General features: G+C 39.9%; 1 protein-coding gene across 1 annotated transcript in view; it reads right to left on the minus strand.

Annotated features, from left to right (window-relative positions):
• The window catches only part of LOC129699782 (ribosomal protein S6 kinase alpha-5-like), a 63,853-nt gene that overhangs the window by 22,854 nt on the left and 13,138 nt on the right, over window positions 1-27,861 (minus strand). Inside the window, exons 3-9 of the mRNA XM_055639866.1 lie at window positions 22,303-22,521; window positions 20,989-21,104; window positions 19,965-20,072; window positions 19,718-19,801; window positions 16,467-16,570; window positions 5,550-5,700; window positions 3,108-3,266 (exon numbers count right to left, since the gene is read on the minus strand). Coding sequence (XP_055495841.1) covers window positions 3,108-3,266; window positions 5,550-5,700; window positions 16,467-16,570; window positions 19,718-19,801; window positions 19,965-20,072; window positions 20,989-21,104; window positions 22,303-22,521 — 941 coding nt within the window. The remainder of the gene's footprint in view (window positions 1-3,107; window positions 3,267-5,549; window positions 5,701-16,466; window positions 16,571-19,717; window positions 19,802-19,964; window positions 20,073-20,988; window positions 21,105-22,302; window positions 22,522-27,861) is intronic.

Consider the following 27,861-nt stretch of genomic DNA (forward strand, 5'->3'; position numbering starts at 1 on the left):
TTTCAATAAAACATCATACACTTGAAAATAATGACTCCGTGAAAAAACTCGATCTTCTAATGGGATGGAGTAATTAATAGCAATCATCCAAATAAAATTGATCTCACATTAAATTTGTCATGACACTCGCTGACACAAAACAGAAAGAGAGAGCATACAAGGAGAGCATGCAAAGTAATGACAGAGGTAAATGCCCCTCCGACCACGCGATAAGCTGCATTGTGACTAAAGATTTATCTTCAAAGGGATATTTGTACTTGGATCCAAATTCTCTTGTTTAAGTTTCTATGCAAATTTCATCCAACAACATTTAATTCACAATTGATGGCTTGATTGGTAAAAATCTGATCTTGAAGATGAAGCCTTCTTTAAAAGAGACCAATGTGATTAAAGATCCAAAAACAGTCGAGGAGGGTTTGTATTAGAGAGAGACCTACGCAAAAAGAGCCTCCATCATAAACCTTTACCGAATCAGAATGAACCAGTGATCACATCTTTACCATTAAATTTGTAGGAGATACTAAAAAAATATTTTGTTACGTTTTCGAGCCTTGCCTTCAGGAATGCTTTAACTCAGAGCAAATAGATGTTATGCAGAACACATTGAACTTGCAAAGGGATATTTTATTGGTTAAGTAAATGGGCAAATTAAAATTGGCAAATAGATGCACGTTCATTTGACAAACAGAAAGCCAGAATATTTTTAAATGTAAATATCCAGCAATGGGGAAGTACGGAGGAAATGTAATCGTATTCATGAAATGCAGGACATTATCGGTAGGTATAGCAGTAATTTGGAAGAAAATAGGAAGTTGGCCTCATATGAAGGGAAGTATAAAAGCAGGAACACCTTATTGCAGCCTTTGTAAGAACACAGATGGTACAATTTCAATTACCTAATTTTAAGAGGGATACAAACATACATATAAATGGACAAATTAAGTTGTAGGACTTGGGCACTCAAGTCTTTCAACTATCCAATAAGATCATGGGTGATCTGATTGTATATTTAACTCTGCATCCCTGTCTACCTCTGGTAACATTTTGCTCCTCGATTGTCAAGATTTCATGAAATGATTCTAAGAGTCTGCTTCGTCTGTCCTTCTGGGAAGAAGGTTCCAAATATTCATCAAATATTGAGAGAAAAAAATGGTGTCTACTCTCGATCTTAATAGATCATCTCTTATTTTGTAAACAGCTCTGCAGTAAGAGGAAACATTTTCTCCACCTCCACCTTGACAAAAACACATTGGATCTTCTGTGTTCAATCAAGTCTTCTATCACTTTTCTAAACAACGAATGCAAACCCAGCCTGTCCAGATTTTCCCCATTTGACAGGCCACCCATGTCAGGTTTTAATCCAGTAAATCATATCTGAACTGCTACCATGACTTCTTTAAATAAGACCAGTATTCAGACATGATTCCACTGAAGCATAACTTTCTTACTTCTGTATTGAATTCCCCGAGCAATAAATTATAACTTTCCGCTAGCTTTCTTGAATACTAGCTGTTGCTACATGTGCACCCTGTGTCCTCTGCACAATTTATGTTCCAAACTATCCTTGTGACTGCAAATTTAGCACCATGGAGAGAGTTCAGAGAAACTTTACTTGGTGATTCCTGGGATGCAGGGAATATTGAGCGCATTTGCCTTACAATCGTTGGAGGTTAGTGGAATGAGAAGCAACCTTATTGAGGGATTCTTGGTGCGGTGCACAGGGCAGATACCAAAAGAATGTTTTCCCTCTAGGGGCAAGCAGGAACTAGGAAGCATAGCTCCATAACAAGACATCACACATTTAAAATGGAAATGAGAATGGATATTTTCCTCTCAGAGTGTTTGTCAATCTTTGGTGTTCTCTTTCCCATAGGAGTCAATGCTGAGACAGATATTTTTGGATAGTAGAGAAGGCAAGGGTTTGACAGGAAGTTGATTATACAGGATGGCATTGCAGGTTGCCAGATGGCTTACTCCTGACATTAACTTGTTGTTAATATGTGGTGAATTTTCTGTCCAGTGAAGTATAGGTTGACTGTTACTTAAGGGGCTGTCCCACTGCGGCAACCTAATCAGCGAGTTTAGAAGAGTTTGCCCTCGACTCAAACTCGCAGCATGATCGACACGTGGTCCTAGGAGGTCCTATGAGGTAACTGGAACTCTCCTTCATGCTCGAGGGAAGTTCCCGTATATTCGCGGCCTCAGTTTGGTCGAGGAAAAATTTTCAGCATGTTGAAAATTTTTCGGCGAGTAAAAATTGGTCGGCATGGTTCTTTTGAACTCGTAGTGCAGTGGAGTGGGGTCGCTATGTAGTTATAGGCAGTCGAGGGCAGCCGTACGCGATCACTTTCGCTGACCAGGCATTTTGATTGGCTCATTGGAGTTTTCAGAACCAAGGAAAACCGACCGGTAATTTAAATGCCTGCTAAACTTTATTATAAGTTGTCTGGCTTCTTAAAAGTGTCTCCACTCCTTCTCCCCCCTTCTCCACACCTTCTCTTCCCATCTCTCCCCCCACCCCCCCCCACGCTCTAAAGGACTTACCGTACACTGTGTAGCCGTGAATTTCAGACCGCGCTAAAGTTTTCCCCTGGCCCTCACCTGTGCGATGTGTGTTTGTGTGTGTGCGCTGTGTGTGTGTGTGTGTGTGTGTGTGCGTGTGTGTGTGTGTGTGTGTGTGTGTGTGTGTGTGTGTGTGTGTGTGTGTGTGTGTGTGTGTGTGTGTGTGTGTGTGTGTGTGTGTGTGTGTGCGGTCGGTCGATCCAGCTCGCGGTTTCATCACTGACGGTCGATCAAGCTCGAGGTTTTCCAGGCGAGTGCCCTTGAGCTTGAAGGTCAAAGACAGTTACTATAAAGTCACATCAGTGGGACAGGCCCTTTATCCCACCTGATATAAGGCATCTCTTTCTTTCAAATTCCACCATGCATTGTTATTGGTGTTCAAAATACCATGGTATTTAATTCCTTGTCAATCTATCGTAAGGAGGAATATTAGATGAATTCTACCTATGATTTTCTTATAGTAATATCCCTAAGTAAACACATTTTGCGCATGCAAAATTTGAAAAAGTTATTGCATAGGGAGGTAAAATCTTTTGTTGATGTACCTTAAATAGATCAGTATGTTGAGGAACAGCAGCAGGAGAATAGGCTGGATCCATTCTTGTAAACTCCTCTGCAAAGTTGCTGACATCAAGTTCATTTTTAATGATAGGTTTGATTGGAGGTTCAATTGATTTGGTGGCTAGGTCTCTCCAGTTTAATCCCTAAAGATAAATGTGAAAATATATATTAAAGGAAAATCCCAAAATGAGCTTTGTTGGGAACACTCGGGATAAGTAGGTTTCAATAATGCAGTGATAGAATGGTACCTTTGTGTATTCAATGCCATATTTATCTGTACTCATGTTCCCATTTCCCAATTGGGCTCCAACTCCTTCCAAACTCCTCCTTTCTATCCACCAACCCTACTTGCTTAAACGATCCAAGGTTCCAATCTACCAGCTCGCTCTCCAGCCTAGAGCCATTGACCAAGCCATTGCCACTACTGAAATATGCAACTATCTTGAAAATTGTAGTGCAGTATTACTTCATTATTTGGGGCATTATGGTAGTGTATATAATTGCCTACTAATCTCTTTATAGGGAATTTGAAGGGAAGCATGAACCCTGCCAGATCTTCCAATCGGATGTCTTTCATTGCCTGACCTTTTCACACTGTCTCCTAGATGCTTCCCCAAATATGGATAGAAACGTCCCACCTTTCTATTAACCTGCCACCCAGAGCCAAAGAACTTGCACTCTCTCAGGATTTCATTCAGTCAGCGGCATCTTGCTCTTCCGCAATCAAGGTTTGTCAAAAGAGACCATTCAATGACAGACTAGAAGATAAGACAAGGGACAAGAGACCATCAAGGAAGCTGCTTTGCCTGCAATTGCTGGTTCATGAATTGGATGACCATTCATACATTGAAAATATCACTGTTATCCCTTGTACAGTTTTTATGTTGCTCTACAGATAAGAACAGTTGTCAAAATGGAAGGTAAATATGCTCACTATTTAAATTACCGCTTATGCTTCCACACTATGTTAGAGATCGTTTGTAAGCAATAGGCAGAATGTGCAATTGTTCATGGTCATTTAGACAATTTTTTGTATAACCATCACAAACTTCATAAAACCCATTGTCATCTGCCAAAGCATTGCAAATAATTCCTAATGGACCACACACATTTAATGGGACCGTAATATTTTAATCTAGACACGAATAACAAAAAAGTAGTTTTCTTTACCATAAAGGATATACATTTTGTAAGGAGTTTTGCAATTAAGCCAATGTCTTGCTCAAAGCCTAGCCTTTCAAAATGTTGACAAAGGAATTCTATTTTATTCAATATTTTTCTATTCAGAAAATGCAACTAATGAACTTAATAGTAGGTAAAAACAAAAATAAATCCTAAGACAACTAACTATTAGAGCTTATAATGTCCATAATTAGCTCATTTCAAGGCATTGTACTTATTCCAATATTCGTGGGCACAGCTTTCTGATCTGGCATCTCCAGTTACTGCCATCACTACATATATTTAGCTACATTTTGAGTAGGTGGGGAAGGTGGGAAGACACAAGCTGATTTCAGAATTTCCAACTAGATTTGGGACTGAAGCTGGGCCTTTTCTAAAGAGTTGGGAGTTTAGAATCTCCTGACGTTTGCTGGGCAATCACACGTATGACATTCCTGGATCTGCTGAGATTTTTCAGTGGATCTGGACGGTTGAATGTCAGGAAGCCTCCAATTGAATGATATTCTCAATGGGAATGGGGCATCTGGATCAAACTGAGATTCAGGATGCGTTGGAGAAATAGCAGAGGTAGGTGAGGAGGTAGGGGAGAGAACTATACTAACTGGGCTGTTCTGAACAGGAGAGGGATTTACTTGGATTACATACTCAAGACAATCAGATTTACAGTATAACCCTTTGCAACAATTTCCTTTATAGCTGAAATTGTAATAATTGGAGTTTTATAATTGATGCACACCGCAGAGGTATGTACTGTGATGTATTGGCCAATGGATTGTACTGCAGATCTTCAGCTGGTTCAGCAAGGGATTGCAGACTGATTGTAACTCAAAGGTAAAATAAAAAAAGGTGAATGGTAGTCTGGATAATTCCCTATTAAATCACTGAGCATCATATTGAAAGCTAATCAAAAATAAAATATTACAGCATGTAAACAAATATAGCGAAGTAGAAAGGAACAATTCAAGTCCACATTCAGTTACTTTTTTAAGGTTCTGTTTCACCATTTCGTGCAATGTAGTAATTCAAGATGAAACAACAATTTGTGTTGAAATCTCCAAAGGAAGCATTTAAAAAAGAGATTAACATTAAGCAAATGAAATGACAGAATTGTGCTGCACTGTTCTTTAGATTATAGCACAACTGTTCCCTTGGCATTGCCTCAACAGAAATGCCTCTGCCTCAGTCACGTTGTTTAAGCCCCATAATTTAGACTACATACTCATTAGTTTGGAGTGATACAGCACCTGGAAAAACGCATGCAATTTTATTTTTGCAGCTCCTGTTGGACCTGAACCAAGCCTTCGTTTAGGGTCTTTCACCAGAAGTTTCTGTATTAAATTCTTGGCAGTGGGCCCAATCTCTACAGAGAATGGTGGATCATTTTTTAAGATTCGCCTGAGAAAGAACACATTTGTTATTTATTTTCAAAATCAATATTGAGCGCAAACAGAGCATATGCAACGTTTACAAGTGAAAAATACAGCCAATTTTTAACTTGATTGAAATTAAGACAATGAAATTTTCATATTACTAAAAACAATCCACTATTTTAAGGAAAACATAATTACTATTAATGAGAGCAGATAGTTTCTCCACATTTTCTTGCAAACCATATACAGTTATTTTATTTGAGAGCAATGAAGTTGAAGAGCATAAAAACTGGTCCTTCGACCCACTATGTTCATGCCAATCTTTGCACCTGTCCACACCCATCCCATCTGCTGATTATCCATAACCTTCAATGCCTTTTCTACCTAAAGTGCTCATCTCACTGTTTCTGAAATGCAGAAATTGCATCTGGTTCCATCAACCACTTTCACCTCAAATCCTCTTCCTTCCTCTAACCTTTAACCTATGCCCTTTTGATACCCTTACCACTGAAAAATGATTCTGACTACCCTATTGATTACTCTTATAATAGTGTAAATATCTATCAGATAACCCCTCAGTCTCCTTCACTCCAGCGAAAATCAACCCAGCCTATCTAATCTTTTCCGAAAGCTGATGTATTCCAATCCAGGGAACATCTTGATGAATCTCTTCTGCACTTTCTTCAACACAACCATATCATTTACATGGTGATTGCAAGCAGAACCGCACTTAGTTCCCCAAGTGTTGCCCAAGCAGTGTTTTGTAAAGTAGCCATATAATGACCCAACTTTTATACTTCATGACCTGACCTATAAAGGCAAGCACACAATATTTCTTCTTCATCACGCTATCTGCCTGTGTTACCAAGGTCCCTGTTCATAACATTCTATTCACTGTATATGTCCAACCCTCTACTTCTGCAGAAGGCTTAGGAAATTCGGCATGTCCCCACAGTTTCTTCCCACCTGTTATCAGGCAACTGAATCATCCTACCACAACCAGAGAGCAGTGCTGAACTACTATCTACCTCTTTGATGACCCTCGGACTATCCTTGATGGCTTTACCTTTCATAACGTTATTCCTTGATCATATATCTATACACTGTAAATGGATCGATTGTAATCATGTATTGTCTTTCTGCTGACTGGTTAGCACGTAACAAATGTTTTTCACTGTACCTCAGTACACATAACAATAAACTAAACAGATATAACAACCCTTATTTGACTTCCAAAAATGTATCAAATTGTCAGGATTAAATTCCATGTGCCACACTGCTCCCAACTTTCCAACTAGTCAATATCCTGCTGAAGCCTTAGGCATCTTCATTATTATCTACAACACCACTAACCTTCCTGTCATCCACAATTTACTAATCATATTTTCCACATGATAATAGCTTTGGAATTTATGAAGTAAAAATGCTTTACTTCCCTCCTAAATCCATATACCACAATTAGCTAGAATGCTGGGTGGGCAGAAGCATTTCTAATTGATGCCTTTAATTGCCTTCCATCACAGCGAGGAGGAGATGCGCTGTGATGGATGTTTGTGTAAATTGTGATGTGTCTTGGTTCTTTCTTGTGTGTATGACTGCAGAAACAACATTTCGTTTGAACCTCAATGGGGTTCAAATGACAAATAAATTGCATTGTATTGTATTGTTGTATTGTAATCAGCTACCAAGGGCAGCACTAGCCAATTGCCATAATTTCCAGTGATTTCTTTCTAAATCTGTCACAGTGGGAAGATGCCAGGCTCCATTCACCATTTCAAGATAGGAAATTAAATTAGGACCTCAAGAATACAGAAGTGAAGTTGCAATATATCTTTGCAGCACATGCAATTTTATTAGAAAAATAAAAAATGGATGCAATGTAAACTCAATATTTTTATGGACCTTAGTTATTGTGATATTATATATTTTTAAAGATCTTATAGAGAACTAATTGGATTTCAGAATGTATTTATATACAAGAATAAAGAAAAGATTTCCTGGCATTTTGTGTTGTAACCACAATGAAAAAGGACACAAAATGTTGCAGTAACTCAGCAGGTCAAGTACCATCTCTGGAGAACATGGATAGGTGACTTTTGGGTCAAGACTGTAGGCCAGTTAGTCTGACTTCTGTGGTTGGTAAAATGTTAGCGTCCATTATTAAGGATGAGGCTTCAGAATGCTTGGAAGCACTTGATAAAATAGGTCGGTCAGCGTGGTTTTATTACGGGGCGATCTTGCCTGACATATTTGTCGAAGTTTTTTGAGGAGGTAACAAGCAGGATAGACAAAGGAGAGTCAATGCATTGTTGTTTACTTGGATTTTCTGAAGGCCTTTGATAAGGTGCCACCCACAAGGCTACTAAACTAGATGGTATTAGAACCACAGTAGCAGCATGGATAGGAGATTGGCTGACTGGTAGAAGGCAGAGTGGGAACAAAGGGGGCCTTTTTTGATTGGCTGCCAGTGACTAGTGGGTTGATTTTAGGTCAGCTACTTCTCATGTTATATGTTAACGATCTGAATAAGGGAATTTGTGACTTGTCGCCAAGTTCGTTTTGATGTCTGAAAAACCGCCGAAGATTTGTTGGAGGGCCAGGTAGTGTTATGGAAGCAGGGAGTCTACAGCAGGACCTGGACAGGTTGAGAGAGTGGGCAAAGAAGTGATATGATTGGATTAATGAAAGAGGAACATTTGAAGGCTCTGGGACTGTACTCGCCGGCGTTTAGAGAGATGAGAAGGGATCTTATTGAAACCTACCGGATAATGAAAGGCCTGGATAGAGTAGACGTGGGAAAGGATGTTTCCAGCAATAGGAGAGTCTAGAATCCAAGGGCCAGCCACAGAATAAAAGGATATATCTTTGGAAGAAGGTTGAGGACAAATTTATTTAGCTAGAGGGTGGTGAATCTGTGGAATTCACTGCCACAGATGGCTGTGGAGGCCAAGACATTAGGTATTTTTAAAGTGGAGATTGTTTGGTTCCTAATTACTACAGGCATCAAAGGTTATGGGGAGAAGGCAGAAGAATGGGATTGTCAGGGAAAAATAGACCAGCCATGATTGAATGGCAGAGTATACTCGATGGGCCGAATGGCCATATTCTGCTGCTATGTCTTATGGTCTAAAAGGGATTTTTGAATATAGACTCCTTCACATCTGAAGAAGGGTCACCTATTTCTTCCTCTTTATATGCAGTTGCATAAAGAAGAAATAATTAGATGCTGGAAAATTGTGTAATCTCTGAATAGTGCTGAAGTTTCATTGTGCAAAGTTAATGTTCCCTGGTGTTTCCTTTACAACTGTTCCAAATTAAATTGCCAAATGTTTTCAATGAAAACTATTCTTTGTCCAGATGTGTGCAATCCAGTGGAGTCCACTGAGATATATACCACAGTGACAACATGGTTTGAGCCAGATTATGCCTCTGTAGAGCAGAAATTGCAGCTGAAAGACTGTAACGTATTACACGTGTTATTATTGCAAACTCAAGCCCTGAGGCTTGATTTACATTATGTACGTATATACTAACTAGCCACAAGCCCACATTTTATTTAATGGTTGTTAGTAAAGGTGTGGATAATGGAACTAGATCGCTGCTGTGAATGTAAACAAGTTGGGCCCCTGAAGTGATTCATTTTACAGAGATTACAACCATCTCTACAAGAATTCTAAAAGATTTTAGCTTAAATAGTGTGACTTTAAGCAATGTAGATATATATACACATCATAATTAATTGCTCACCAGAACCTCCGCGCTAAATAATAAATGATTTTTTTTTCAAAAATAGAGGACGAGAAGCCTGAATTCACTTCTAGTTTGAAATGCAAACTTAATGCGTGCTCCAACTTGATTATGTTTGATCTTTAAGACCATTGGTGTTTGATGATACAGCAAAACTTTGTCCGGTAACCATAAGACATTACTCCTGCCAGACCCAGTAGGTTTTACAGTCTATTTTATTTTATTCCCATTAAAATACAAACACTTTACTCATTCACGTTTTTACACAGTGGTATAATACATTTCCCAGTAAACCAGTTAAGTTTAAACTGAGCAGAAAATATACAAGCACTCTGGACCCCAGCTCCACTTCAAACCGATGTTCTATGCATCTGAAGAAGGGTCTCGACATGAAATGTCACCTATTCTATTTCTCCAAAGTTGCTGCCTTACCTGCTGAGTTACTCCAGCATTTTATGTCTATGTTCCTGACTTCTATTGTTCAAGAACTCAACCCTGCCCCCAACAGCACACTGGGCCCACAGTCCAGACCCTTGCACAGCTACTACCCAGACAAAGTTTGCACCCTGGAACTCCAACTTACATTCTGGACTAATGTGTGAGCCAGGTACCAAACCATCAGGATTTTCAAACAATTGGACGTGGAGGACTGGAGTTTTACTGTAGTGCTGGCACTTGGATTACAGTATTAAAAATGCATTGTTAAGGGCCTGTCCCACCAGCCTGCGATAGCATGCGTCTAGCGCGACCAAACGTGGTCGCTTGAGGCGTACGGCCTTGAGGGGCCAGTCTTACTTCGATCGGCGGAGGCGTATGGAGTTGTGCGGGGCTGGTCCCGACATCGCGCGGGGCTCCAAAAATCTTGCACTGTCCGAAAATCCCGCACGACAGCGGCCTGTCAGCCCGCAGCCGCATTGAGGCCGTACGCAGCACCTCGACGGGCGTACGCAATGTCTCGACGTTGTACGCAGCGTCTTGATGCCGTATGTAGCGTCTTGATGGCGTACGCCCAGCGCGTGGCGTAGCGCGATGACGTCACCGACCAACCAGCTGATTGGTGAGTATGATGTCGGGATCAGCCCCGCACAACTCCATACGCCTCCGCGGTTGGAAGTGGGACCGGCCCCACGAGGCCGTACACCTCAAGCCACCACGTTTGGTCGCGCTAGACGCATGCAATCACATGCTGGTGGGACAGGCCCTTTAATGTACCACAGGAGTGGCCATTCAAATGTATTTAGCATAGATTGCCTTTTTTTTTCAAATGAATTAATCTTAAATGTGAACATTTGGAAAATTGGAACACACCATACATGCAGGGACTCAATGCAAGAACATATTCTGTGAATGGTACTTTCATTCTTTATTCTAAATGCATTGAACATTAGAATTTTGTAGAGAATAAAATCTGGGGGCACTGGTGAGCAGTGACATGTAGGAACGTGTTTTTCTGACCTCCTGCCCAGGGCGAACTTTTTATACTAATAACTTTTTTTCTATTAACCTCAGATGACTTGGGTTTAAGATACGCGTTATTGAACTGCAGGGGCACCAAATTAGCGACTTTGCATTTGCATATTGACAGCATTGGAGACGCCATGGGCAAAACAAAGTCTGGCAAAGACCAGGCCGCTAAAGCCTCAAGGTCCCAAGACGGTGAGTCTGCCGACTTGTCTGAAGTGATGGCTGCCATAACAAACAGCGAAAGCAGGATTTTGGCACGAATACATTCAAACACCAAACACTTGAATGCTAAAATAGACTCTATAAGAGATGACATGGCGAAACAAGACCCGTTTGAAAGAGCTGGAGGACGGTCTGAATACATACTCCGACAAGACGATGAAACTTGAGGGGGAAACGGACCAGCTAGAGTAGGAAGTTGCCATGCTACGCCTAAAACTAGATGACCTGGAGGGACGACATTGGTGCAATGCCGGATAAAAGAGGGATTCGAGACCGGGGGAGACCAGCAGCCTACGGATGCTATCGCTAAGAAGCTATGGGAGCTACTGATCCTTGACTTCGCTCCAACTCTAGACCGAGCATACCATAGCCAACGGCCTCCACCCAACGCAGGAGAATCTCCGAGGGTCATTGTGGTAAATTTCCATTACTACCAAGAGATAAGTGAAGTTTTCCAAAAAGCTGCCCGCTTGGCCGCTCTGACCCTAAATGACAAGCGAGTGAGCATTTTCCCGGATTACACCGCAGCGGTGGCTAAAAAGAGAGCGGCCTTCTCCGAAGCTAAGCGGCTACTCCGGACCTGCCAGGGCATAAAGTTTGGAATCCTGTGCCCTGCGACTCTCCATATCTCGTTGTCGACTGGCCAAGATAAGCCGTTTGGAGACCCAGCGGAGGCGGTGGACTACATCAGGAAGAATCTTAAGCCCCAAGACTGAGATATCGACAGACTCGTATTAGCGGCTGACGGGTGTTGCCGGCTAACCAGCACTGATGGCCAAGTGCTGGCAGCTAGTGCAGCGGAGTCGAGTTATAGGGTAAAGTTACGGTTCGAGTTTGACCTTATTTCAGTATTCAACAGTCATATTCCCAAATTCACACGTAATGTTGCCTTTATTGTTTTTTATACAGATGTGTTTCAATAATGACTAATCCATCTGAAAAATATTTATTTTATATTCTATAAGGGCATTTAGTTTTTGGAAATTATCCTGATGACACAGTTTCAGTGACCTAAGGGGACTGCTATGATAACTGTTGTACAGAGGTTAATGCACATAGTTTTCAATCAGAGACAATGTAAAATCATTGTAATATAATCTGTATTAGATTATGGTTCACCCTGTTTAGGGCTCATTGTTAGAGGTTTGTTATTTATATGGTTATTTGCGATGTTACACTGGTAGTGGGGGATGCGATCTCTAGGGTACTGGTAGATCAGCAGGGGTTCTTAAGGCTCTGTTTTTTGTTTGTAGGCAGGGACTTTATTGGTTTTTTACTTTCTTACTACCCTGTAAAAAATGGATGACATCAAAAATAAGGACTACATTCGTTTTTAGAGTTGGAATATAAAGGGAATTAATAATCCAGTAAAGCGGAGCAGGATCTTTGCACATTTAAAATCTCTGAAATCTGATATTATTTTCCTTCAGGAAACTCACCTCCGATCAAGTGAACATGTGAAACTGAAAAAAGCATGGATAGGTCAAATATTTTGCTCCAAAAATGAGTTTAGATCACGAGGCACAGCTATTTTAATCAGGAAGGGGATTCCATTCATCCTATCATCGACCATCACCGACCCCAGGGGAAGGTATGTAGTTGTACCAGGCAATCTATATGGCACACAGGTGGCACTAGCCAATGTATATGGACCAAATTGGGATGACCCATCATTTTTCTCTCGCTTCATAACATCCCTCCCAAATCTCAATGACCACCAACTAATATTAGGGGAATATTTTAATTGTGTATTACATCCTTATTTGGACAGATCCAACCCAAGACCTAATAGTAAAATTTCAAATTCTGGCGCTGTTACCAATTCATTTATAGAATCATATACTCTTTTTGACCCCTGGAGAAGAAATAACCCAAAAACAAAACAATATTCCTTTCTTTCCCCAGTACACCATTCTTACTCAAGAATTGATTTTTTTCTTGTAGATAGTAGGATCCTTTCCATGATTAAGGGGAGTCAGTATAACAGTCTTGTTATTTCTGACCACAGCCCTGTTGCAACTAGATATATGCTTCCTAGACTGCCCTAGACCTCGACGAACTTTGCGGTTTGATCCTCTGTTGCTATCTAGGGAGTCCTTCAAAATATTTATTTCTCAACAAATAGACACCTTTATGGAAATTAATAATACTCCGGACATGCACTTAGCGACTAAGACTCTTAAAGTCTACCTTCGAGGACAGATAATCTCATATACAGCATATGAGAGGAAGAAATATAACAACGTCTGACAGAACTGTGCCACAGTATAGCGGAAATAGACTGTTTGTATGCCAATTCGCCAACACCTGAAATTTACAAGGAGAAATTATTACTTAAGATGGAATTTGACAATTTATCCACCAGACAGAGCAACTAATCTTCAAATCAAAGCAATTCTTTTATGAACACGGAGAAAAGGCAGGAAAACTTTTAGCTCACTAGATCAGACAGTCCACAGCCGCCAGTACTATTCCTGAAATTTTAACATCGCCGGGGGTAAAGACTACTGATCCAGATGCCATCAATGACCAGTTTAAGCAATTGTATTTTTCCCTCTATGCTTCAGAACCACCCAGTGATCAGCCATGTATCCCTGCCTTCTTAGACAGCATGTACATCCCAGAAAATACAACAGAGGACCATGCACAAATTGACAGGGAAATATCAACCGAAGAAATATTACAAGCAATTAAATCGAAGCAGAGCAACAAAGCTCCAGGACCAGACGGTTTCCCAATTGAAATATACAAAGAATTTGCAATCAATCTGGCTCCAACACTTAAATTGTTGTATCAGGAAAGTTTTAGCCAACAGAAATTACCTCAAACAATGTCGCAGGCCACCATATCAGTCCTACTTAAAAAAGATAAAGACCCACTATTGTGTGGTTCATACCGCCCTGTAAGCTTGTTCAATTGTGATTATAAAATCCTCACAAACATTTTAGCCACCCGTCTTGAAACAGTAGTCTCCAAAGTTATCAACCCTGACCAAACTGGATTTATATCGGGCAGGCAGTCGTTCTATAACATGCGGCGCCTACTTAATGTATTGTATACACCTCACACCACAGAACAATCGGAAGTAATTATTTTTTTAGACGCCGAGAAGGCATTCGACCGTGTCGAATGGAAATATTTGTTTGCTGTTCTCAAAAGATTTGGCTTTGGTCCATCATTTTTATCATGGATTAAAATATTATATTTTGTGCCAACGGACCAACAATATAATCTCTGACTACTTCCAGCTCTTTAGGGGCTGCAGACAGGGCTGCAGCCTTTCTCCCTACTTATTTGATTTGGCAATAGAACCATTTGCTATAGATCTTAGGACAGAAGATGGTATCAGAGGTATCTTTCGAAGTGGTAAATCTCACAAAGTATCGCTGTATGCGGATGACCTGCTGGTATATATATCCAACCCAACTGACTCCATACCAAAGCTACTGCATATATTAGAGAATTTTGGCCCGCCTGTCAGGTTATAAGATAAATTACTCAAAGAGCTTGCTTTTCCCAATCAATCACACTGACGGCGACTGCTACTTCCCATTTAAACTTGAGAAAAATGTATTTACCTACCTGGGAATTAAAGTCACCCATACCATGGGAGGTTTACACAGCCATAACTTTAAATCATTATTAGAACAAACAACACAGGACTTCAAAAAATGGTCAACACTACCACTCTCATTAGTAGGCCGCATTAATATCGTTAAAATGACAGTTTTACCTAGATTTCTTTATCTTTTTCAAATGATCCCCATATTCATACCTAGGACAACTTTTCAGCAATTAGATAGACTAATCTCATCATTTATTTGGAACAATTCAAATCCCAGGATGAAGAAAATATACTTGGAAGTTCCTAAGAAGGCGGGTGGTCTAGGTTTGCCTAACTTTATCCATTACTACTGGGCTGCAAATATTGTAAAACTTTTACATTGGACATATTCATGTGAGAGTAAACAGGGCACAGGCTGGGCACAGATGGAACTCCTATCTGATCCACTAGCGATAGTCACCTGCTCACTACCTTATAATCGCAAAATACAAATGACAAACCCGGTGGTTAAAACCTCGCTTAAAATATGGCTACGGTTCAGGAAACATTTTGGACTAAAAGGTACCAGCAGGCTTTTCCCAGTGGCAAATAATCATTTTTTTACACCCTCCATGTTAGATACTGCGTTTTCATATTGGCATAGGAATGGACTGGTATATATTTGTGACTTGTTTACTGACGGAACGTTCACTTCCTTTGAAACGCTTGCTGAAGACCACAATATACCCAGATCTCATTTCTTCAGGTATCTTCAAATACATAGCTTTGCTAAAACAGTGTTTCCCTCATTTCCTCATCTGTCCACTAAGAGCCAATTAGACACTATTCTGGAGTTGGACCCCTTTGACAAGAAACGTGTTTCAGCAATTTACACATTAATACAGGAATTAAAACAGATAACCTGGGACCAAACTAAAGCAGCATGGGAGAGGGACCTGGGTGTAGAGCTTTCTGATGAGGTGTGGTGAGAGAGCTTAATTTGTATACATGCCTCTTCACTGTGTATACGCCATGGGTTGATCCAATTTAAAGTGCTTAACCGTCTTCATTATTCAAGAGACAAACTTGCCAGAATCTTTTCTACCACAGATCCTGGCTGCCCTAGATGTGGCCATAGTCCAGCCTCTGTAGGACACATGTTTTAGACATGCCCCTCTCTCAACAGCTACTGGGGAAACATATTTGAGGTATTCTCCCATATCTGCAGACAGACTATAAATCCTGACTTGCATACAGCTATCTTTGGAATACCGCCACTAAACTGTAAGCTTACAAATTTACAAGCATCATTGTTTGCTCGCAGGCTTATTCTTTTCAACTGGAAGTCAAAAAAAGATCCATCTTTTTTGCATTGGTTAAAGGAGGTGCTCTCTTTTTTACCCTTGGAAAAGATCAGGTATAAACGGTGCAAGGCCCGCAGAAACTTCCCACTGACCTGGAACCCTTTATAGGCTTTATTAAAGATTTTTTCTTGAACTGAAAATATTGTCTACACAGTCATAATCATCTATTTATATTTGTATGTTGCTGTTGTTAACATGTAACATTTGAACACAAAGACTTTAAAAAAAAAATTGTTATTATCATTTTATTTTTTTTTTGTGATATATTTTATATTTTTTATATTATTTTCCCCTCTCTTTCTCTTTTTTGAGCCTTGGGGATGGGGAGGGGGGGGTATATAAGTTGTGTACTGTTCTGTACTGTTTGTTGGTGTTCTGCGTAAATTTGTGTTTATAACTTGAAAACCAAAAACAAAGTTAAAAAAAAGAATGAAATCCTGTTGGAGTTACCTTGATATTTCCGACTGAGAATTTTTTGCACCATCCACAGTGAATGGAGAAGCTCCAGTTAATAGTTCATACATTAAGACTCCAAGGCTCCACCAATCAACTGCCTGTTGAGAACCAATGACATAGATGTCGTCAATTGCAGCTCAGTGGTGACATTCTCACCACGGGTTCAAATCCCACTCCAGGAAAGTCCGTTTATAAAACCCAAATTCAACCTCCATTTCATTTTATATTTTACCCATATTTAAATGCAATAATTCAGATTAAAAATGTAAATAAACACAACATACATATTAAACTTAGTTATACCAATTATTAGTAATACATGTCGTATATAAATCTTATAAGGATTGTACAGAAAAAAACAACACATCATTGTTCCTTGAATACTGAGAAATGCCTTCATAAGATTATTGATGAAGTAATCTATCAATATATACTGTAGAGAGCAGCTTTCGGGAAATACATTATCCTGCTCAAGCAAGTCACTATTTGAGATTTGTTCAAAGTACAAATATATTTTATACCATTCATAAATACATTAATCATCTACAATAAATATGACATTACACTACTTATTAAAGACCAATATTGAAATAGACGAGATTACTGAAAATGTGTTGTTTATATATAAAAGTGATTTTCACAATTTCTTGACACATAAACTCTAGAGAAACGCTCCCATTTTTACACAACTGATGTTCTACATTTAAATTATACTGATTTTTGGTGGTTTTAGAATGCAGTGCAGATAATTGTTCAAACTGGTCCAGAGTAATACATTTTACTTTATTCCCTGTTGACTATATTTTCCCTCTCATTTCTCATCTCAAATGTTTGTTTACTTGTAAATTGCTAGAAACTTTGGAAGGTTAATCTGTAATGAGGTTAACAAGGCATTTAGGTCCTTAATGGCAGGATCAGTGCTTTTTGGGGATTGTTTGGCATACAGGAATCTCTAAAGAATTGGACATCGTTATTCTGTTTTCCGGCAATGTGATACGTATGTTTATTAATGATGTATACCTGCATCTACCTGTATACAAAAAAGCATCGGACCGGACAAAAGAAAACAGGGAAGTGATAGTGAAAGATGCATTAATGTAGGTAGAGTTAAATCAGGAAGAAATCAGAAATAAATAAAAAGGTAGAGAAAGATTGAGTTTATGAAAAAGGAATAAGAAGGAATAATACAAAGCATTTCTTTCATTGTACCTTTAGAAATTAAACTGAATTGTTCCTTTCCACTGTTTAGAGGTCCTTGTTTTAAAAGAAATATAATTACCCTTTAAAGATATTTACACTACACTTGTTTTAATGGACCCCTTTACAGCTGTATAATGGATTTTGGTTATAGTGGACAGACCTGCCGATGCACACACTGTCTCTCCAGCCCCGGCTTCTGATGCCACCCACAGCTCGCAAGATGCACCAGCTTTATCCACCGCACGGTCCAGATGACGTGGCAGTTGTTATGGCTCACGTTATAGCCCCATGGAGACAGCGCTTTCTTCAGATCGATGCTATCGACAAGACGCGCTCGTCACAGTGGGGATCCCCCCCTCCGTTGCTGCTTCCTTTTGTTGACTGTCGCTTTGTCCAATCAGCCTCTTCCCCTTCACCCCCCACCATTACCACCTCCTCCTCCTTCTCTCCCTGAGTCACTGACATACCCCACCTTGGAAGATGTCGATGACTGCAGGGGAGTGGAGAGTGAACAGGGGAGTGGGGAGTGAACAAAGTGACAGGTGAGAGGGTTAGAAGACTCACAATGACTGAGTGCATCCTGTTGGTGGTGGCGGTCTCAAGAAAGCGCTTCCTGTCAGTGGTTACAACATGAGCCACAACAACAGCCGCGCCAACTGGTGAAGTTGGGGTTACTGATGCAGACCAGAGGCATCGGCGCTTAGTTTAAAGGTGAAACAAAACAAAGTACTGGAGTAACTGAGCAAACAGATCAGTATGAAGAATGGCCCAAGATCACCTATCCGTGTTCTCCAGAGATGGTGCATGACCCGCTGAGTTACTCCAGCACTGTGTTCTTTTGTGATGTGCACTAACCATCATTTGATGTTTTTTTTATTTCAAATACATACAATGATAATACCTTACTCAGTTATAATGAACAATTGGCAATAACAGGCAGCATTCCCCTCCCTATGGTCCATTTTTATTTACTGTACTATATTCTGTCAATGATACAACTAAGAGATATTACTTTGAAAATTTAGAAACCAAATGAAATGTCACAGATGATTGACAGCTAGCTGCTATTTATTTTTGCCAATTTTCAATTCACAGGGTATTCCTTCCTTGTTGCAAGTTGTCAGACAGTTTAGACTTGGCCTGAATTTATTAGGAAGTGTCAAGGAAACTATTGCACGTAACCTTACAGAAACATTTGGTTTTCCATGCCTGCTCACGTGAATATGGAAGTTTGGAAGCTGCTTTTTAAATGCATTTAGAAGTTTTTAAACTCATTCAGTTCAGTTTATTATTGCCATGTGCACCGAGATACTGTGGAAAACTTGTTGTTACCTGCTATCCAGCCAATGAAAAGACTATACATGATTACAATCAAGCCATCCACAGTGTATGTATGCGGGATACAGTGTGTGACATTTAGTGCAAGATAAAGTAGTGTGGTTAGTGTAAGAAATGCTGCTGTTAAAATAAATATTTAAAAGAGTGGAGACATTGTAATGTATGATCACAGATCATCTTCTGGGACCAGCACACAAAGAGTCTGGCTTTGACACTACTTGCAGCAAGGCTTTTGAGTATCTTAGCTTTGTTTGAAATTTGAGTTCTTTAAGACTTTTAACAGTGTATTTGTTTTTCAACTTCTAAAATGATAATGCAGCTTTTAAATGTGAGTAGCTTTGATGGTACATCTTGGTCAGCATGAATGAGTTGGGCCAAAGAGCCTGTTTCCATGATATATGATTGTATGACTATCCCAATTTATAACAGAAAATTGAAGTTAGATCTGTTAAACACAGACCTATTATGCCATAACAATTTTAACAATGATTCGTCATTATGAAAACTTACTAAAAAAAATGTAGCAGCAAATCTAATACTATATGAAGATAGCTAGCCATAATAAATAAGCAGATATAGTTTGAACTGAGTACTGTGATAACACAGCTATCCATACCCGTACTTCAATTCACTCCAAAATCATTTTATATCAAAAATATAAAACCTGTTCATTCGATAATGTAACAATAATGTTACTAGTCATTTACCTTATCATGGCCATTACGTCCTCCTTGAATAATCTCTGGTGCCATGTATTCAATAGTGCCACAAAATGAATATGTTTTTTCATCCTACATAAAAATAAATTTATACATTGACATTACTAATCAATTATAAAAACTACACGTTAATGTATTAAGGTAAGAACATTTTTGATCACTTTTGCAAACAATGGGCAGAAAATTTAATGTCCGTAAAAAGTCTGTTCATCCTCAAAGAACCAGCAAAATTTACCTCATCTGTGACAAATTCCTTGCTAAGTCCAAAGTCTGTTAAAACAATATGACCATCACCATCCAATAAAATGTTTTCAAGCTTGATATCTCGATATATGATGCCAAGCTGTCAACAAAAGAATTAATAAATTACTTTAGACAAATACATATATATGAAGAATGGGATTTTACTGGAAAGGGTGCAATGGAGATTCACCAGGATGTTGCTTGGGATAAACATTTCCTTGACATTGCCCTTGACCTTGACATTTCAACTATGTGGAAAGTGTTGGATGTTTGTCGAGTTTGTCAGCGGGACAGACAGCATCTGTATAGAAATTGACAGGCGATGCTTTGGTCGGGACCCTTCACACAAAAAAATATTAACGGGTACAGGCTAGCTGGTTCCTTCAGCCTAGCTAGCCACTCAATATGATGATGGTAGATCTGCTGAGGCCTCAACCCTTCGTCTCTGCCAGTTCCACAAGCCGTCAATTTCCCGATTTATAAAAAAATGATCTACATTTTCTTTAAGTGAAAAACCTCCACTATCCTCCAGGGTAGAAAATTCAAGAGAGGATGGAATTGCTGGAGGTATTCAAAATTATGAGGGACAAAAAGAGTAACCATTCCCCTTCGGATAAGTGCTTATAACCAGGGGACATATGTTTAAGGCAAGAGGTGAGACATTTAGAATGGACTTGAGGAAGAATCTTTTCATTCGTAGAGAGTGGTTGAAACCTGGAACATACTGTTTGTGGGATTGGTGGAGATACGTACACTCATGGCACAGATGATCACGATTAGCACTTGAAACTCCATGGCATTGAAAGCAAGGAGCCAAATGCTGGAAGATGGGATTAGCAAAGATAGGCATTTGGTGGAGACATTGTCACATGAATGGGCTGTGATGTATGACTTTAAGACTAATAAATTGACGAGCAGTCTAATTATGTCCAACATGGATTTCTACAATATTCATTGGACACAATAATTTGCATTCCAGTTCTACGCCATATGACTGAAATATTTATCACTTTTACCTTATGGAGGTGCTCCAGAGCTAATACAATCTCCCCAGTATAAATTTGAACCTCCTCTTCTGTAAAGTGCTCTCTTTGGTATAGATGTGTAAACAATTCGCCACCATTCACATAGTCTGCAGAAATAATTCAAACAACATTGACAATGAAAACTTCAATGAACTAAAGTGCCTTAATCATTCTATAATTTCAAGGTCCCAATCAGAGGACATAACCAAATGAAATCAAACTGTGAACAACACAAGGAGCTAATACTAAAAGCAACCAAAACATGATTAAAGCCTTTAAAGAACATTTTAATGAAATAAAACAATGTAGAAAGATGGTGAAGTGTAAGGAAGGTATTTCAGGGCTTGAGTTCTCAGGCATTGAAGACAACGCTATTAATAAAAGAACAATTAAAATTGGAGATACTAAGACAGAATCAGAAGGTGTCCTAGTGCCCTGCATATCTCCTTTCAACTTTCCCCCTTTCACCTTAAAGCTATGCCCTGGTATTTGAGATTTCCACCCTGGGAAAAAGATTCTGACTCTCCATCCCATCTATGCATATCATAATTTTATAAACTCTCAGCTATCAACTATCTCCCCTCAGCTGCCAACTTAAGAGAAAACAATCCAAGTTTGTCCAACCTTTCCTTATAGCTAATGCCCTCTAGACAGGATCCTGGTAAATCTCTTCTACAATCTCTCCAATGCCACCATGTACTTTCTGTAATCAGGTGAGCAGAGCTGCACACAATACTCCAAATGCAGACTAACTAGAATTCTATAAAGCTGCAACTTGACTTCCTGAATCTTATACTCAGTGTCCCAACGAATTAAGGCAAGCGTACCATACGCCAATTATAAAAGTTCTGGCACAAGCAGATGGATGCCTTTGGTGCTGTACATTTCACCTTTAGACAGAGAATTATGCATTATATCTCTAAATGACATTGTAATCTTGCCTTTGGTTCTTTGGATGATTACAGTAATTTATTGTGCTCGTATTACTGACCACTGAAAATTATTTATGTTATACCCGATAATAATCTTAAGGGATGGACCACTTCAGATTATCTTTATGATCTTACATCTCCTGTGGAGGAAAATCAACCAAATCAACATTGAAAGTTAGTTTGGTTTGGTCATGGTTCTGGGACAAGACACTTAATGCAGGATATTTGTTAAAGTATATACTGAATGATTACAGTATCTGGACATATAAAAATGCACCTTTCAATGCTACGTCAAACAGAAATAAAAAATGTTCACAATACAAACAATTTTGAGTGTCTTTAAAAACAAAGACCGCAATTTTTAAAATGATACCTAGAATCAGGTGAAGCTTTGTGTCCGTCTGGAAGGCATAGTGCAATGTGACCAGAAAAGGAGACTGGCGGATATGTTCTAGCACCTGCCGTTCTGTCTTGATGTGTTCCGTGGTTTTAGCTTTTTGTACAATCGTAGCCTTCTTGAGTACCTTCATAGCATAGAGCTTGTTTGTGTCATGGCCACTGATTTTTCTGACCAGGAAAACTTTCCCATATGCTGCATTGATGAATTAACAAAAAATAAAGAATAGTTTATTGATATATTATCACAAAGCACTCTTAGTCATTAATAATAAATAACACTTATTCTATTATATCAGGGTAATAGATATCACATGTCACAAAATGGCATGGCACATCTACTCTTCAATGTGCTCCACACTCAATTAAATTATTTTAAAGTCATTATTTAAGGGTAGTTAATCTGTGGAACATTGCCACAGAGGGCTGTGGAGGACAAATCAGTGAATATTTTTAGGGCAGAGATACACCCAATTCTTGATTAGTACGGGTGTCAAGGGTTATGGGGAGAAGGCAGGAAAATTGAATTATGAGGCAGAGATCGACCATGATTGAATGGCTGAGTGGACTCGATGGGCCGAATGGCCTAATTCTACTACTATAATTTGTGAACTTGTGAAAAGAGTGCGTGCAAGCAATGAGTTTCCATTCTTATTTTATTTTTTAAAACATTCACTTTTCATATTTCGGTGTTGAGATTGTCAGTACAGAGTCTCCTGCAATAAAGCAATACCAACAAACTTCCAGTGTCCCTCGTGACTACACCTGTGGGAAGTGTACCAAGTTTCAGTGCCTGACTGACTGTGTTAAGGAAATAGAACTGGAATTGAACGCACTCAAGATGATCTGCGATGCTGAGAGTATCATAGATAAGAGTATTAAAGAGATGGTCACACATAAGGACAGGCAGCAGGTAGATAGGTGACTGTCAGGAATGGTAATGGAAAAAGCAGACAGTGTCATAGAGTGATACAGTGTGGAAACAGGCCCTTCGGCCCAACTTGCCCACACCGGTCAATCTGTACCAGCTACACTAGTCCCCCCTGGCCGTGTTTGGCCCATATCCCTCCAAACCTGTTCTATCCATGTACCTGTCTAACTTTCTTGTTGGGCTAGTCCCAGCCTCAACTACCTCCTCTGACAGCTTGTTCCATACACCCACCACCCTTTGTGTGAAAACGTTACCTCTCAGATTCCTATTAAATCTTTTCCCCTTCACCTTAAAACTACGTCCTCTGGTCGAGAGACTTTGTGCATCTACCCAATCTATTCCTCGCATGGTTTTATCTGTAAGATCACCCCTCATCCTCCTGCACTCCAAGGAATAGAATCCCAGCCTACTCAACCTCTCCCTATTGCTCAGACCTTCTAGTCCTGGCAACATCTTCATAAATGTTCTCTGACCCTTTCCAGCTTGACAACAGTGTTGTTTTTTTCTGTAGCCATTCCCCTTTGCAACAGGTATACTTCTTTGGTAGACAAAAATGCTGGGGAAACTCAGCGAGAAGCAGCATCTCAGCGAAGTAGCAGTTTCAAACCCTTCTTCAGCATCTATGGAGCGAAGGAAAGAGCTGAGACAACGTTTACAAATTAGAGAACCGAATACCGCTGGGGTACAAACTGCCCAGCGGACTGAGGTGCTGGGTGGTCCTCACTCTGGCCATGGGGGGGGCCAAGGACAGAAATGTCGGATTCGAAATGGGAGGGGGAGTTGAAGTGCTGAGCCATCGGGAGATCAGGTTGGTTATTGCAAACCGAGCGTAGGTGTTGGGCGAAGCGATCGCCAAGCCTACGCTTGATCTCTCCGATGTAGACCACTTGACATCTAGAGCAGCAGATGCAATAGTCGAGGTTGGAGGAGGTGCAGGTGAACCTCTGTTGCACAAGGGGGGAGGTAACGCGACAATTCTGGCCTTTCCCAAGGGAAAGTACCACTGGCTCCTGGTGCACCTTTCGAAGCAGTCAGGTCATTTCAGGCTCAGCTGGGAAGTAGTCAGTTAGAGATTTGACTCAGTTTTTAAACAGAAAGGAGATTCTGTGGCTGTGATGATGTGTTGTCTCCTGGCTGCAGGTGTCAAAGATGCCTCTGAACAGCTGCAAAACATTCTCAAGGGAAAGGGTGAGCTGCCAGAGGTCATTGTATACATTGGCACCAACGATAGGGAGATCGAAAATAGATCACAAGGATAGTATCCTCTAGTTTATTCTCAGTGCCATATACTAATAAGGGCAGAAATAGAAGGATCAATGGTCAGAAGCTGGCGCAGGAGATGGGGATGGTCAAGATCTGCTCCTGGAGCAGAAGTACCGAGAGGGCGGGTTGCACCTGAGGGGGACAATCGTGTTTGCAGGAGGATTCTCCCAGAGGGATGATAATTGAGCCTTCTCTTTAGTTGACAGTACAACCAGCTATGGCAAAGGCAGGGAAAACTGCTTTTTTTAATGCAAGAACAGATATGATGCAAACCCAGGTTGGGACATTATAGCCATAATAGAAACATGGTAGAGGAAACGGCAAGACTGGCAGCTCAATGCTCCAAGGTACTGATGCGATAGGCATAATAGTGGAACAGATATGAGAAGGGGGAGGTTGTCTTTTTGATGAGTTAGGACATGACCAGATCTGAGAGATGGTAAATTGGGGGTTGTCCAGTGAGGCCATATGGGTAGAATTTAGATGGACGATCACTTTCATGGAATTGTATTATGGGTCACTGATGGTCAGCAAAAATTGGAGGAGGAGATGTTTGGGATGATTCAGATTAAGAATATTTTAGCAGAGATTTTAGTCTTTATGTTGACCGACACCCATACTAGGGCTTTAAGGGGTTTTGTTATTACCTAGAAAGCTTTCTTTCAATATTTGAGGGGACTGTGTATTCTTTACTTTTTGGTCAAGTGATTAGTGATGTACAGGAGCACTTTGTTGCCACAATTCTATGTTTTTTTTTAAAAGTGCTCTAAATAAATAAATTAGGCATTTTGGTTATGGGACTGCCATAAAAATGTCTGGCAAGTGGGAGTTTTTAAAGATTAGATTAGATTAGATTAGATCCTTTATTTGTCATTCAGACCTTTCGGTCTGAACAAAATGTTGTTGCAAGAGTTCAGGGACAGCATGTTCCTGTTACAGTGAAAGGCATGGTTGGCAAGTTTAGGAAAACGTGGATGATGAGAGATATTGAGGCACTTCTCATGGAAAACCAGACATCAAGGTTATGAGTTGGGATCAAGTGAATTCTTCAACAAGTATAAGAAGTGTGGGAGTGCACTTAAGAGGGAAATCAGCAGGGCAAATAGAAGGCATATGATAGATTTGGGGGGAAAAGGAAAGGAAAATCTCAAGAGATGTTACAGATATTTAAGAGTAAAAAAGTGGCGAGGGGAAAATAGGCCCCGTTAAAGAATGGTATGTCTGTGTGTGTGTAGAGCTACAGGAGGTGGATGAGAATTTTTAATTAATATTTCTTGTCAGTTTTTGCTGTGGAGTTCATCACAAAAGCTTAAGAATTGAGGCATTGGATCAAATATTGGAGGAGCATTGGATCAAATATGAATTAGCAAAGAGGTACTAGTGATTTCAAAGTGCAATAAGGTGAATAAATTCCCGGGCCTGACCAAGTGCATGTTCAGGCCCTGCGGGGAACTAGGGAGGAAATTGCAGAGGCCCTTGTTGAGATATTTAGCCACATGTGAAGTTCTGGAAGATCAGAGGGTGGCTAATATTGTACCGCTATTTAAAGGCAGCAAAGAAAACCAAGGGATTTACTGTCTGATGAGCCTGACATCAGTGGTGGCTAGATTACTCGAGGGGATTATTAGAGACAAGATCTACTAACATTTGAATAAAGAAGGACTGATTTATAGATAATCAGCACAGATTTGTACATGAGACATCATGTCTCACAAATCTTTCAGAGTTTTTTGAAGAGGATTGATGAGAGTGGGCCTGTTGACGTTGCCTTTGGTCAGAGTCGGCGACTAAACCATCTCCCCCACCTGGTTTGCCAGGTGAGGAGGGGGCTGTGGACCCCCAGCAGAACCAAAAACAAGACCTGTCAAAGGGCGGATGAGCTCCTGGCGAGCCAACGGCCATCCACACTTCAGTAGAAGTTGCGATCACTGTCGTACATAGCATTGTAAGGCACCGTGCACGTTGATGTTTTCAACGATGATGATGATGACATTGCCTTTATGGACTTCAGCAAGGTCTTTGACAAGGTCCCGCATGGTTGGCTAACCTGGAAAGTTAGATTACAATGGATATTTGGATACCTTGCTAATTGGATACATAATTGGCTTGACGGTAGAAAGCATTGGTGATAGTGGAAGAATATTTTTTGGACTAGATGCATGTCCCTATTGTTGTGTCCATTTGTTGTTCTTCACCTGCATCAATGATTTGGATGAGAACTTGCAAAGCATGGTTAATAAATTTGCGGATGACACTAAAATCATAGTGTCGTATCATTGACATCGAAGAAGATTGTCAGAAATTAGAGTGGGATCCAGATAAGCGGACTGAGCCATGGCAAATGGAGTTCAGTTCAGATAAGTGCGAGGTGCTGGATTTTATGACTTCCACAGTGAATAGTAGTGGCCTCAGGAGTATTGTAGAACAGAGGAATCTAGGAATACAAGTGCATAGTTGCCTGAAAGTGGTGTCATCGGTAGACATGGTGGTGAAGAAGGCATTTGGCACACTGGCAATGAGTTAGGGCACTGAGTACAAGATTTGGGACATGATGTTGCAGTTGTACAATACATTGGTGAATTTGCACTTAGAGTATTGTGTACAGTTTTGATTACCCTGGTATAAGAATATTGCTATTAAGCTGGAAAGAATGCAAAGATGATTTATGAGGATGTTACCAGTAGTCAAGGGCCTGTTATTGGGAGTTTGGAGTGTAGGAGACTAAGTGAGATCTTATAGAGGTGTATAAAATCATGAGGGGCATCGATAAGGTACATATGCAGTATTTTTCCCAGAGAAGAGGAATCAAAAATTAGAGGGCATAGTTTTAAGATGAGAGGGAAAAGATTTCAAAGGGACTGGAGGGGCACTTCTTTACATAGAGGATGAAAGGGACGAGCTGCCAGAGAAAGTGGTTAAGGCAGGTACAATATCAGCATTTAAAAGAGAATTGAACATGTACATGGACAGAAAGGTTTTGGAGAGATATGGGCCTAACGAGCAGATAGGATTTGCTTGGATCAGCGTTTTGGTTGGTATGGATAGGTGGGGTTAAAGGGTCTTTTTCCGTTCTAACTCCAAGGTTGATTATATAATTTTTTTTAAACTCAAATTAAGCATTAGACACAAATAAATTTGCATGAATAGCTTTATAGGAATAATAGATAATAGAATAAAACTCACCAATAAAGAAGACATTTTTTTTTTTCAATAATATTTTTTACTACAACTTCTCTCCCAAAGAAGTTTTGTAAAACTGTAATTTTACAGACATTGGCCCTAATTATTAATTAATAAATTATTCCAGGTAGCAGTATTTATCAGGAGAATTTCTACTGGAAA

The sequence above is a fragment of the Leucoraja erinacea genome, chromosome 8 (assembly GCF_028641065.1).
Source record: "Leucoraja erinacea ecotype New England chromosome 8, Leri_hhj_1, whole genome shotgun sequence".
Lineage (NCBI taxonomy): Eukaryota > Metazoa > Chordata > Chondrichthyes > Rajiformes > Rajidae > Leucoraja > Leucoraja erinaceus.